Source organism: Emys orbicularis, chromosome 15 (assembly GCF_028017835.1).
Source record: "Emys orbicularis isolate rEmyOrb1 chromosome 15, rEmyOrb1.hap1, whole genome shotgun sequence".
NCBI lineage: Eukaryota > Metazoa > Chordata > Testudines > Emydidae > Emys > Emys orbicularis.
The window spans coordinates 33,350,905-33,364,849 of NC_088697.1; the positions used below are offsets into that span (position 1 = coordinate 33,350,905).

At 48.8% G+C, this 13,945-nt stretch overlaps 1 protein-coding gene across 1 annotated transcript in view; it reads right to left on the reverse strand.

The window, feature by feature from the left end:
• The window catches only part of DSCAML1 (DS cell adhesion molecule like 1), a 329,429-nt gene that overhangs the window by 105,955 nt on the left and 209,529 nt on the right, over window positions 1-13,945 (reverse strand). Inside the window, exons 12-16 of the mRNA XM_065416989.1 lie at window positions 8,695-8,894; window positions 7,632-7,728; window positions 6,206-6,334; window positions 2,835-3,002; window positions 1,418-1,488 (exon numbers count right to left, since the gene is read on the reverse strand). Of these exons, the coding sequence (XP_065273061.1) occupies window positions 1,418-1,488; window positions 2,835-3,002; window positions 6,206-6,334; window positions 7,632-7,728; window positions 8,695-8,894 (665 nt within the window). The remainder of the gene's footprint in view (window positions 1-1,417; window positions 1,489-2,834; window positions 3,003-6,205; window positions 6,335-7,631; window positions 7,729-8,694; window positions 8,895-13,945) is intronic.

Genomic DNA, 13,945 nt, shown 5'->3' on the forward strand with positions numbered 1-13,945 from the left:
AAGGGCCTCCTACTCCCTCTCTGACTCTCTTTAGGGCACACTTGGGTGCATTCATCTGAACTGGCCCATCCTGGCTGTTTGGGCCCCTTCCTAGTTTGTGTTTCTTTGCTGTTTGTGTGTAATCTCATTCTGCATCCTTCGTGCCAGGGGGCGCTGCTTCTTTGGAATAGTGAGTGGCTCATCTTACAGGCGACGAGGTTTTGCTCCTGGGCCCTATCCTTTGGTTTTCAGTCTGACCGGATCTTTGTTGGTTGATTTTTTAAAGTACTCTTGCATTTTGGCTTCTACTAGGCAGCGCTCAGATGCTGATAATCAAATAGTAACAAAACCAGAGCCATTCAGAGCCTGGCAGAGGGGCTGATAACTGGATGCTGATTGGCTGATGAGGAAGTAACGATTTACAACACCTGGTCAGGGCTAGGACTCAAGTCGGATGATCTGATTAGGAGGGGGGGGAAAGAGGCTGACAGCCTTAAAAATGCACGAAGCCAGGTTTAAATCAATTTTAACAATATTTCTCTGAAGCATTAAGAAATCAATAGGGCTGATTGCAAATTTATGTTATAAAGCCACAGCAATCCATCCCGCTGAAATACTCTTAAAACCAAGTGACTTATTTTTCAAGTGAATCTTATTTTTCATTAATCTGTTTTTCAATGCTAAAGGGGAGGGGAGGAATAGAAGATGGAGCCCTAAATTTATTGACTTGCTGGTTCATTCTGAAGTCCTAACTTTATAATCAATTTTATTTTTCCAATGCGGCTTCTGAAAAATAAATCTGATTCTAAATTTTATTGATCTTTGCGCAAGCATTTTGTAGCCAAGTGTCTTGATTTTTACATATTTATCCTTTCCACCCTGCATGGATATCCTGTAAGATAATAAGCATCTTATAAAACATGATTAGGAAGGGCCTCATGTGACGCAACTGGGGTACTCATCTAGCCCTGAAGTTTTCATTCTTCTAGTGAATTTTACTTGGGCCTGGGCATCCTGGTGATAGGTGATGATCCAAGACATTCTGAGCCACAGGAGCAGGGCTGCTGTTTAGGATTGTGATCCTAGATATTCTTGCCCCTAAAACCAGCTTCCTTACATCACTGCCATAATGAAACAACTATCACATTTAGCACATCTCTAGTGCATTTTCATCTAACAATCTCAAAGCGCTTTATGGCCACTAACTGACTAAGCCTCCTTGTGAAATATGTGAGCATTATATTTCCATTTCAGATGGGGAAAGTGAGGCACAGAGAAATGAAGTGACTTGCCCAAGGCACCAGTAGCTCTAATGTGCCATCCAGGGTGCTGTACAGGCAATGGGCCTGCCGCCTTATATCACTGACATTAGGGGTATCACCATGCCAACAGAACTCCATACATAGCAACCCCCTGTCTCCCCCGCCAAACAATGTACCTTCCAGGTGACCTGGATGCTCTGCGATGTCATTGGCTGCAAGGTGACATCCATTGGGGGCCCATCCGGAGCTGTGGTTAAACAGATCAAACAGAGTCATGTTTACAAGCTGCAGAGAAAGGAGTCCCTTGTAGCAAAACTTGCTTTAAAGAAACAACTCTCCAGTGGGGCAACCATCACAGGGAAAAGCCAACAACAGAGGGCTAGAGAAAAATAAATGCACGTGGGTACTATCACCTGAGTCCCTCCCGCCTTCTCTATTCTTGAAATAAACTGTGCTTTAAATAAAAGCTTTTTCATCCTTCCCAGTTCAGCTCTCATTTCCCACTGACTAATGCAGCACTGCTGAGTGCACAAAGGGCGGTTAAAGTGATGAATGTAGCCATTCTAGAGAGAGGACATCACGCAGAGAGAGAGCGCACTCCCCATCTCAGACTTGGAGAACGTTATCCAACATGCCAGCTGTATTGCTCCTCCGATACACGTTTGGCTGGGCCCACGTGCAGGTCCTAGCCAGAGAGGAAATCAATCCCCTTGTGAGTGTTTGAGAAGAGGACTTGGTTCCTTACAGGGGTTCACACACACAGTGAAATGAGCAAAGGTGAAACACACGCACATAAAAACAGCTGTGATTTAACAGCACAGATTTCATGCTCTGCTCAGAAATCTCTCTAAAAACTTCAGCTGAGGAATCTTGGTTCCCAGAGGCTCGCAGGTCAGTCAGTATACACGTGTGCATTCCTGCACATCTACAGAATTGTGCAGGGGTCAAACTCCTGCTGAATCTCCGCTGAGCTAGCTGCCCAGGCTGGAACATTTGCTTTGCTGACGGAGACGCGTTCACTGCTGGCTTGTGTGCAGGCAGGCTGCACCACGCCAGGGATTTGCAGTGCCCTAACTCTGTGCTGAAGGTAATGACAAAGGGGGAGGCCTGAGCAGCTCATTCCCCAAGTCCTGTGGCGTGCGGTAGTATGGACACAGGCCAGGACAAGGAGCATCCCCCATCTGTTCCCTTATTCCCGAGTCGCTTGGTCAGGACCACGGAAAGCTCCCGGCTCCTCATTGCCAATTGGAAGACTGTGCTCAGCACCAAGGGCAGTTCCTGTGGCCTGGGCACAACTCATCAGTTGCCTGTTAATTGGCGCAGCAAAAGCCGGGACACGCTGTCCCAGGCAGGGCAGCGATCCACTCCTGCCTGCGCACGGCCTCTCCCACACACAGAGCCTCGGACTTTTCCCATCCAGCACCACAGGCTCAATTCTGCATCCAACGTAATTTGTCTTTCCCGGTAACTCCCTCTCCCTGTCACCTCCCCGAACAAATGAGCACCCAGAGTGCGGGGAAAGGCCTGGATAGCCAGAGAAAGGAGTGCAGGAGGCATGCACCCAGCAGAGGAAAATGCATGAGCGAGAAGCACCTGCTTCCTCAGTGCTGATGGTGAGCTCCTTGCTCGGCTCGCTGCGCCCGATCTTGTTGAAGGAGTACATGCGGATGCTGTACACGGAGGCTGGGTGCAGGTCCACTATATTAGCCTGGTTAATGGTGGGAGAGATGTTGCGGGTAGATTGCTTAAAATCCCAGGAATCTGGAAAAAAAATAACACAGTGAAAGAGGACAGGGATCCTACAAAGAGTCCTGGAGTTAATGGCTCTGCAGAGGCTCTGTCAGCCCCACAGGCTAGAATGCCAGTTCATTTTGGTAGGATCCCAATAACACAATGCCCCAGAACTTGCATCTGCCTGTCTCACACACCACCACGTCTTCCTGTCTCATGACTCCCTTCCCACTGAGCCACAAACGTGCCAACTCCTCAGTGCCCGGACACATTTATGCCACCCACGCAGGGCAGAGCATCTCGAACCTTCTGTAAACAGCAGGGAGTGCTGAAGATGGAGAAGGAGCAGTGCTTGGTAATGCCAGGACATGCATGAATCTGCTGCCAAGAGTGTGCTGACTCACAGCTACGGGTTGCTGAAGTGTGGAGCCGATGGCTTATACAGTTCCCTCTTTTTGCACCTAATTCACCAAGGCACTGAGCACTTCCCTCCCCACTGGCCTCCAGGGGAGCTGAGGCTCTTCAGTGCTTCCAGTATCCTGCAAGATCAAGCCCTTAATGCCTAAAATTATCCTGATGAGGAGCTGGAGCAGTACATGGGTGAGGTGTATAGGGCTCTGTGTTTGGCCTGGGTTTAATTAACTTGGAAGCAAAACAGACACAGACAGACACAGACAGACACGCATTATTTTTAATGGGGTGAGCACAAGTTGAGATATTTCCATTTCATATCTGATTGTTCAGAAAATCATCATCAGCTCATCTCCTGTAGAGACATTGTTGAAAAGCAATAGACTCTAGTGGAGGTGTGGGAAAGAGGCAGAATCTTAGGCTTCCAAAAGAAGGCACCTGAAATACTACCAGAAGATTAGGAATCTAGATCTTCCTACTGAACTACATATAGATGTTGGATTCATTTTTTAACTAAATAAAAATAAATAATACGAAATGAAATGTTTTCCTGATTTCCCCCACCACACCAGGCGCTTTCAAGATCGGAGTGTGATGTAAACATTTCCCTGAAGCTTTGACAGCCCAGTTGCAGCGGGAGAGCTACACAGGGAATGAACCGGGCTAGTTTCACTGTCCAGCCATGACTGTGATGTGCAAAAACCAAACCAACAGCATTCTCAGCGCAGAAAGGGGCTTTAGATGTTTAAGGGTCTGTCTGTTTCACAGGGGTTAACGGTAAAGCAGGGCAGGAAAACATTTCCCCAAGATCATGAACACAATAAAAAAGCATAAAACACGTGCACAGGTCAGCAGTCCCGTCCACATGTGCTGTACCAGGACAGAGTCCCATTGCACACGTCACACATACAATTAATCTTCCCCATTCCCACTAATAAAACCCAGAGGGGGCCAGATTTTCATTTACACTCTGGTCTATTTTCTGTGTTCTGGCAGGGTAAAGGGGCCTTGCAATGAACCAGACTTTGCCCACTGCCCCAGAGGTGTACGTAGAAATCAGGCCTGATCAACTCTTCACATGCAGAGACCTCAGAAAAGAAGCCATTCAGGAGAGGAATGCGGTGGGGGTTAGGGTTACACTGCTCTACAAACACCGTTTAACATGGCCACTATGCACGCAGCTTCAAGTTTGGCATCACCACAGACGTGCCGCCCAAACGTGCCAGGCAGAGGTGCCAACGTGAACTGGGGAGCTCAGCTGAAGAAATTAACAAAATTCCTCCTGGCAGCACTGCTCACTACAGGGCATTAACCCAGGCTGGATCACAGCAAGGGGGCCAAAATGGGATCTCTGGTGGCAAAGGGCATTTTCCAGCCATGCTTCCCAGGCAATGGGCCCTCAGGGGAATTTCTGGGTCGATTCGACCCAATATTCTGCAAGGTACTGTGACGTCTCTGAAAAGTGCCTTTTCCCATCAGCTCAGACAGCCAGGCCCGGGATAACTATTTTATTGTTTACTTATGGCCTTTGTTTATCTGGTTCCCACGTTTCAAGATGCCAGGTTTATCCCTCCTTGCTTTTGTATAACTCCAGGTTTGGCTGTTTGCAAATAGTGTCTCTTTTAACATTCCCTTTCAAACGCTCCCATCGAACACAAATTAACATATTTCATTAATGCCGCTCTCTCCTTTCTTCATCAAAGGGACCGGGATGCAGAATATTCCCTTTAAACACCATGCAAGAATGCACAGACGAGGCCTGCATCCCCTCCCTTCCCTGGAATGGCCCCACCTGTCCTCAGGAGGTGGAGAAAGTGGCAGCAGGAGTCCCAGAAGGAGACCCCTCTCCCCGAGAAAGAATGGGGGGGGGGGGGGTGAGGCCTGAACACCCTCCCTGCCACTGCTGAGAATGTGGGGCTGGAGCCAGCCCAGCTCTCTCAGTGGCAGGGTGCCAGGGTCCTGGCTGGAGCAAGATGAAGTGTTTCTTCCCCTGCCCCTCTCCCATCACTGAGCTGGCGGGACCAGAGCCCCCTCTCCCAGGGCAGCCCCCGTGCACACAGGAAGCAGCTGCAGCAGCTCAGGAGTCATTTGAACCAATGCAGGAGGCTCAGTGCTTAGCACTTTGCAGGCGCGGGCTCTAAAACTCCCCTTTCCGAGCATGTGCTGATCTGCAAAGTCACCGTAAGATCGGCCTCCAGCTTGCTGCATTGGGAACAGAAGCCTCTCCACAAAACTCAGTTCTGTTCCACTATTACAGCAGGAAGCAGAAAAACTACCCTGGTAATTCCCAGCAGATCGGGTCTCACCGACAGTACCAAGTAGAGCTGTGGGGGGGACGGGGACAATTTTGAAAAAAATTTCCTGTTCAGAATTGACCAAAAAAGATCAAAATATCAAAAATATTTGCAAACCAACCCCTTCCATATAATTAGCTGAAATTTTGAAATGAAAAGTAATTTTGAACCAGAAAACCAGAATTTTTCACAAAAACGTCAAAATTTAATGTTTCAACAACTTCAGAATGTTTTTTCCTCAGAAACTTTTTGAGTTGAAAAATTGGTTGTAACCAACCCTTTCCTGCAAAACGCTTTGGTGCTGTCAAATCAGCCTTTTCTGACAAAGGCCATTTTGTTGAAATATTCCCTCTAGCTCTAATGAGAAGTTCTTCCTCAAGCATAGTAAACATGATCTCCTATGCTGACACACAGACTATTGTCTTCTTCTGCTGTTTTAGATTTGTACCTATGGATAACAACTCCACAGAAGCACATTTGTTTCAGTCTGGATTATACATACGTAGCAGGGGGGATGCAATCACCTACCAGATTTATTCTTGTATTCGATATCGAAGCCAGTGATGATGCTGTTTCCATCAAATCTCTGAGTCCAGCGCAAGTTCATGCTTCGGGCTTTCGCCTCACGAATCTCCAGCTCTGGAGGCTCAGGAGGCTCTTGGAGAGAACAAGTTGAGGCCAAGTGAATAAACCATTCCCAGCAATATGAAAACCATTTCACCCCGGGTGGTGACATTCTTCCCTTCCCCCACAGAGGAAGGGAGTTGGATGGTTACTTCATTTTGTTTGCAGGAGCTGACTTGCATTTTAAGGCCCAATGGATTTCAGGGCAGAAGATCACAAAAGATCTTGCAGTCAGAATTTAGCTGGCAATTTTGTTGACGATGCTGAAGGCAGACCACACCCAGCTCCCTCTCCCGTAGCTGTATCGGTTGTGCAGACTTCACATGCATTAAGCCTGGTTTGTACGAAGTGAGCGGGTCTGACTCAAAGACACACGGGCAAGCTGCATGTGGAGTAAGAAGCAGACCTCTTTGTGCAGTCTCTGTCCTGCATGAACTGCACATGATCTCATACTTGGCACCTTCTCTGCAACATGCTTTTGCAGGCCATAACTCAGGAAAGCACTTGCATATGCGTTAAACACGGGCTTAAGTTCCTCTAAATGGGACTTGAGTGCATGATTGAATGCTTGCTTGAACAGGTATGCTCTCTTCATCCCCACGGGGTCAAAGATTTGTAGGCTATAAACCCACAAGGGACCACAGTGATCATCTAGTCTGACCTCCTGCAAAGCACAGGCCACAGGACTTCTGGTATTAACACCTATTTGAACTAGAGCAGATCTTTTAGAAAAACATCTAAACGCGATTTAAAATTTTCCAGGGATGAAGAATCCACCCCAGGTGACCCAGGTTCCTCTCAGGTGTCCAGTTCTGAGCGCCAAACTTTAAGAAAGAGGTGGACAAACTGGAGAGAATCCCAGAGAGAGCAACAAACATGATGAAAGGTTTAGAAAACATGAGCTATGAGGAAAGGATAAAAAAATGGGGATGTTTGGCCTTGAGAAAAGACAACTGAGGGGGGTACCTGGGAACAGTCTTCCAATACATTAAGGGCTGTTATAAAGAGAGCAGTGATCAATTGTTCTCCATGTCCACTGAAGGCAGGACAAGGAGTAATGGGCTTAATCTGCAGCAAGGGAGATTTAAGTTAGATATTAGGAAAACCCATCTAACTTTAAGGCTAGTTAAGCTCTGGAACAGGCTTCCAAGGCAGGTTGTGGAATCCCCGGCACTGGAGATTTTTAAGAACAGGTCCGGCAAACACTTGTCAGGGAAAGTCTAGACTTACCTGGTACTACCTTAGCACAGAGGAAGGACTAGATGGCCTCCCCCGGTCCCTTCCAGCCTCACATTTCTATGATTCTACCTAGCAGGTGGAAAACAAGTACCTTGGACAGTGAGCTGGATCAATCCTCTATCTTCACCATAAGAATTGATCGCATGGCAGGAGAAGAAGACGGAGTCCCCCCGGTCGGCTGGTTTAAGCTGTGGATATGTAAGGGGTAAAAATGAGACCATTTCAGAATTTCGCTGCCGTTGTCACAGTGAGGGCACAATATGCCTTAATGCAGGAGACGTGCTTGTTATTCGCACAGCGCTGTAACTGTACAGCTGGTGAGATACACTAAACAGAAAACACACAAGTCCAATTCTCCCCTCTGTTATGCTGACAGCCGCTGCAGCTACCCAAAGTGCCCCCCATCCATGCCTTACAGAGCGTGCACTCTAAAGTCAGGTGTCTCTCCCCACCCCAAACTGAGGCCAATGTCTAGATTCCTTTTCTCCCCTCCACTTTTCTGCAGTCTCTCCAGAGCTGGCCAAACCCCAGTGACATCCACGAGGCACATTTTTGAACTTACGTTTTAGTGGATTCAAGTGCCAGCAAAATGAGCTTGCCAATCTCTAACAACACCCAATGAAAGCCCGGCCCCAGGCCAGGAGAGAAGGACCTGAGCTACTTCTTCAGGTGTGATAACTGTGCCACCCAGGCTTCCGACACCGAGGAGCTCTCTCATACACACACACACACACGGTGCTTCTCCACTGGAGTGGGCTGGAAAGTTTCCATCTTTGTTTGGATGAATTGAGGGGAAAGATTCATTTCATTGGAAGTTTTCCCTTTTTTGACACACCCAATAATCATCTTTCGAGTTTTAATTTTTTTCAATAAAACTGAAAAATTTCTCATAAGAAATTACAACAATTTCCCCATAATTTCCCCAGCTGAGGGGGAAGGTGCTTTTTATAGAGCAGCCTGAGTAATGCCACACGTGTGCAGTCAAACTGCTCTCAGGCTGTTCCCGACACAGACAGGTCATGGAGCAGCAAATGGAAAGAGGAGGGTGACCCCTTGTGATCAGAAATGTAACCAAACCCCGTTGGAGTGTGAAATGCACCAGTGCTCCACTCATGGAACTCAGCGCTGGCGCATCTCACCCAGAGCTCTCTCACCTTGAGCGTTGAAATGACCTCGTCACCGTTATCCTTGGTGGTGATGGCATATCTCATGTTGCGGTCGGGGTCGATGACAGTGTCGCCTTTCTCCCAGCGAATGATGATTGGCCGCTCCCCTCGGGCTGTGCAATTCAACTCCTTCATCTGGCCCTTGATCGCGATGGTCGTGTTGGGATGGGAAGTGATCATGGCTGGGACTGAGAGGAGGGGAAGAAATGAGTAGCAGAGGCTTCAGAGACACGTGCTAAGGTGTGAGGCAGAACAGACCTAGGGGAACTTAGCAAATGCACTGTTCTGACGCTCACAACTACAGCAAATCGATCTGGCCAAGGCTAAACTGGCTGCCTTCAAAGCAGATTTACTGCAGAGCGCTAAGGTCAGCGATCCCCCAGCCACCGACCGACCATGACCCCCTGCTGCCTTCCAAAGGCTGCAATACTCGTCCCGGGTACTCTTCACTCACACACAGCCCAGCACGTCAGAGCCATGTGCGGGGTCCCCAGGAGCTGCTGTGCCCACGAGAGGGGGGATCACTCCCTGCTCAGTTAGCTTGGGAAGCTCTGTGGCCAGAGAGGGCACCGGCCGTGGGGCTCCAAGGCTGAAATGAGCCAGGAATAGGTCTGCACTCTGTTGCTGGCGTCACCATCCCTGTGCCCTAGACAGCAGCAGCTGATGTGGCTGGAGCTGCCAGCCCCATAGGAGCCAGCAATAATCAGATACCTAATGAACGTTGCTCTCCGGCTCTAGTAACCGACCAGGCATTAAAGAGGGGGCTGCCAGGAAGGGCGGTCTAGTGGGCAGGGCAGTGGATGGGACTCAAGAGATGTGGGTTCACCTCCCAGCTGAGCTACAGATGTCGACATCTCATCTCTCCAGCTGTACAACAGTGAGAATACTGTCCTCCCTCCGTGGGGAGCTGCGCGGATAAAACCCATTCCCCACTGCAAGGCGCTCAGACACGAAAGGACGTGGCTAACTGCAGTACTCAGCTAGCTGTCCTTACTCTGCACTATGTGCCCACTAAACGTTAGAGAGAACACGACATGTATTACGTGTGTGGCCAGATTCCAGCCATGCTCCACGGGGTGAAAGGCTAGAGAATTAGGAATTGTTAGTGAACACACACTTCTGTATTAACTGACACAGCGAAGGACTTCCATACTATTCACAACAAACCACCACCACCACCACCACCACATAGGCCCATTTAATTGTGTTTTTAAGCACATTCGAACAGTCCAAGATTTCCCTCGTGCTGGGGATGCGCTGAGACACAGAGGGGCTAATTTCCACTGCTGCACTTGGAGAATTAAAGACAATTCTGCCATCCCCAGGCACGTGGGCAGGGCACACCCAACTCCCTGCTCAGCAGGCTCAAAGTTTACCCCACAAACAGCATCAGTGAGGTGGCCAAATGCCGTTTATCAGCTGCAGATACAGCCAATAGGCCATGCAGTCAGAAACAGAATCGTTTTGTTGCATTATACAGCTCAGGATCATAAAATAATGAAGCAGATAAATTTTATAATGCATAGCATTACACCAGCATATACAATAAAATGTGAAAGACAAATAACTAGGTGCAAGTTATAATGAAGAGAAAGCCTCCAGTCTGAGACACACGACTATGAATTATTGACTAAGGTTTTACACTCTCAAGGATGTGAGGAGGAATATTTTTCCATCAAAAATTTGCATAATTCACTCATATAAACCTGGGCAGAATAGAGAGTACGATTTTACATCGACAAGTCAGGCTTTGCATTGCAGATGCCAGAGATTTTTTTATATCCATACGGAATATTTAAATAAAATAAAAAGAAAGGCATGCACTTCCTTGCTCCTCTTCCCCAGCTAAAAGGGGCAGCTCTCGACCGACCCCCCAAGAGACCAGACTGACCCAGTAACTATGGCTTTTCCCACAATGCATAGGGGGTCAGCGATCACACAGGCACAGAGATGGAGCAGCTGCACATTCTTTCACCAGCCTCACGCAGGTTACCTGGAAAAGGGGATAGCCCCAGTATGGCCTGGCGCAGGCTGGACTGAACCCGTTTACTGGTGGGAGTCATTCAAGCTTCGAGGGCCAACTGTCACATTTCTGACAATCACTGGACAACAACAATGCTTTCCAGGGGCTTGGAGAGCGTACGAGTTGGCCAGGACAGGTCTTGGCCTTGGTCCCCACCCTCCTCGCACAGCCCCGATTTCGTTTCAGCCTGAAGAGAAGACTGGAGAAGGGGTGGAGTCTCCTTGCTTGGAGACGTGCCAGCAAAGATGGCGACTGGGCATGACAGCTCGTGACGTGGTGGACACTGGGCTGTTGGAAGCTGAGCCGACACCAACACCATACGCAACAGGCTGCCAGGCAGTCGGAAGAAGGCTGTCCTGACCCTCTAGGACTTGCACAACCCTGCTCACTCCTGTTCCCATCTCCTTTTGTCTTCCTCCCTGCCCCATAGCTAACCGCTGGAACTGCCCATCCTCCAGCCAGCTCTGTGCCTTCTGCCCCGCACTCCTCTCAGCCTGGAGCACACCGCCACCCTGACCCAGCCATCTGTACCACAACACTCCTCTCTGCTTCAAGGCCCACTCTGGCACGTCCTCTCCCAGGTAGTTCCTAGGTCTCCCACGCAAAGAAGGGAGAACAGTTTCACACAAGATCAGATTGTAAACTCCTTCTGGCAGGGATCCTGTGCTCCTAGGTCACTGCAAACCATCTAACTCGCAGCCAGTGCAGTATCAATAGCTAAACAGTAAAGTCCCAGTGGAGGAATAGGAGCTAACAATTCAGAGACATGCTGGAAAGAAAATGCCAGCAAGATTTCTCTTATACCGTGGTCTCCTGAACTCCTAGTACCGCCTTCCCCTGCCCCAAAAAATAACCAAGGAGAAAGTGAAAAATAAGGCTGCAGATTATAAACCAGCCTTTGTGTTCATCAAAGGTCAATGCTATAAAAGAAAACGGCAGCTGTGTGGCGTTGTAGAGCGAAGACAAGCTTCCGAAAGAAAGGCCAGCTTTGACCAGCGAGCACCCTAAAACAGTGATGATGAGACCCTGGCACCAGAGAGGGCGACCTTCTGGGTCCCAAGTGGGAATCATCAGAGAAACGAACAAAGGTCCCTGCATTTCCAAGCACCTGCACCACATTCCCCCTCTGGAGATACATGGGGCTTCCAGTCCTTCCTGCTGACAAGATGTGAGGGTGAGCAGGCAGTGTCTCTTGACAACTCCCAACCCAGCAGCAGAGCTAGGCTGTTGGGATACACACACACACACACACACACAGATTCATATAGCCATGTAATATGTTATAGGTCATTGAGGCCTGGTATGAATGATGCGTGCTTGACAAGAATACGTGCGTTGCAAGTTGGCTACAGAAGCAAGAACTTAAGGTCAAGAACTATTAGAACGATTTGTGCAAAAACAATCTTGTTATGTTCTGAGAAAAATACGAAGAATCAGCAGAAAAGGAAACAACACCAGCTGGACTGATATAAAATTGTATAAGAATTGGAGGAAATGGCACGCCTTGGATCGTGGCGGCCTGCCCAGGATTGTCTCTGGAATTGTGTGGGTAGAAGGCCTAGTAAACAAAGGCAAAGAACCGATGAAGCGATGGAATGGACTATAAATGGTTGCCTATGATTTCTGCAAATCGGAGTTGTTTATTGATCCAGAGCCCTGCGTGGATATAGATGTGGTTTTCGCCAGCTCCCCGCATCTTAATGATCGGAAGGAATCTCGACTGGCCATCAGGACCATTCTGACCTTTGGATTCTGGTATAGTATGTTTGGGGTATGAATGTGGAGTGAGTAAGGTTTGTTTTGTGAGTATTAGAGTATTATATACCAGCACTGTGTCTGGTATCTGGTTGCTCCCCATCCCGTAGGGAGACCTCTATTGTGGGTCTAACAAGGGAACCCGGCCTCTGGGAGAAATGAGCTGATTGCACTAATTACTGGGAAGGGGAAGCCAGCCAGCTTCTTGGCAATAACCTGGAAAACAGGGGCCTCAGCCTGCCCCCTCTGGGCATCTGCACACTGCTGGGGGGGGGGGCACTCAGTCCCTGCCCTGGCCTGGCCTGCTTTCAGCACCTCCAAATCTTTTATTTGGTCTCGATCAGGCACAGAACTAAGAATGCAAATCTGCAGGGGAGTCCAGCTCGCTGGCCTGTGTCCTTTGTATATTTCACACTCGCTGGATATTGCAATTGGCTACAGAAAGTGACGGCCATCTCAGAGAGACTGAACAATAAAGTGGAACTGCTGGCAGGCCTCCCACTACGATAAAGCCTTCCAAATAATGAGCCTTCGAGAATGCTTAGAATCCAGTTAATAAAATACTCTCGGCCCCGCCACACTCCAGGTGCTTGTGCACCCACAGCTGGTGCCCAGGTTCCATTCCCAGCACGAGAGGATCAGGACACTGTCAATAGTAAATCAAAGTTTTGCCTCTCTAGAGCTTCTTCCATCCAGCAGGCTTTGCACGCTGCCCTGCAGCCACTGCCGTGGCACTCATGCGAGGAGGGTTACCCCTATTTTACTGAGGAGGAAAAACTCATCCGGGGAGGTTCAGTGACTGGGCCTGGGTCACACTATGAGCCAAGGACAGACCTGGACCGTGAACCCCCCTTCTCCTGACTCTCAGCTTGGTGCCCGACTCTCCAGGCCACATTCCATCTGCAGTAAAAGTACAAGAATCCTGGCCGAGGAAACGTACTGACCAATCAGCCCCGGTTGTGTGTGGTCCCCCTCCCCATCGTCATGTGCTGCGATGGCTCCTACCTAACGTGCCCCTTCCTGCTATGAGGGTTGGCACGACTGTAGTAAACATCATTCACCCGCCTCGCAAGCACAAACACACTGAAAACAAAACACCGCAGAGCCCCCGACACAGACCGAGGCTGCAGTTAATCTAGCTTTAGGAAAATAAATTTGGCTTTCACTAAAAAAGTCATTATTTATCCAGCGAGGGAGGAAGGCTGCACCTTCGCAGTCCCCAGAGTGGTATATACCATGCAGGAAAAACAGGCTTGGGGGGGTGGGTGGGGGCTGGATAAGCAGGGAAAAAAATGTAATGCATAAACAAACAGCACTGCTGAGTCCCGCAGTAATATATGATAATGACAATCCGCAAAGGCAACACACACTGTTATAATGGGACACAAGAGAGTTTAATGAGCTACGACTTCTCGGCTTTCTGTGGCAATGTAATTCAATTAACAGCTACAGAAACCTTTC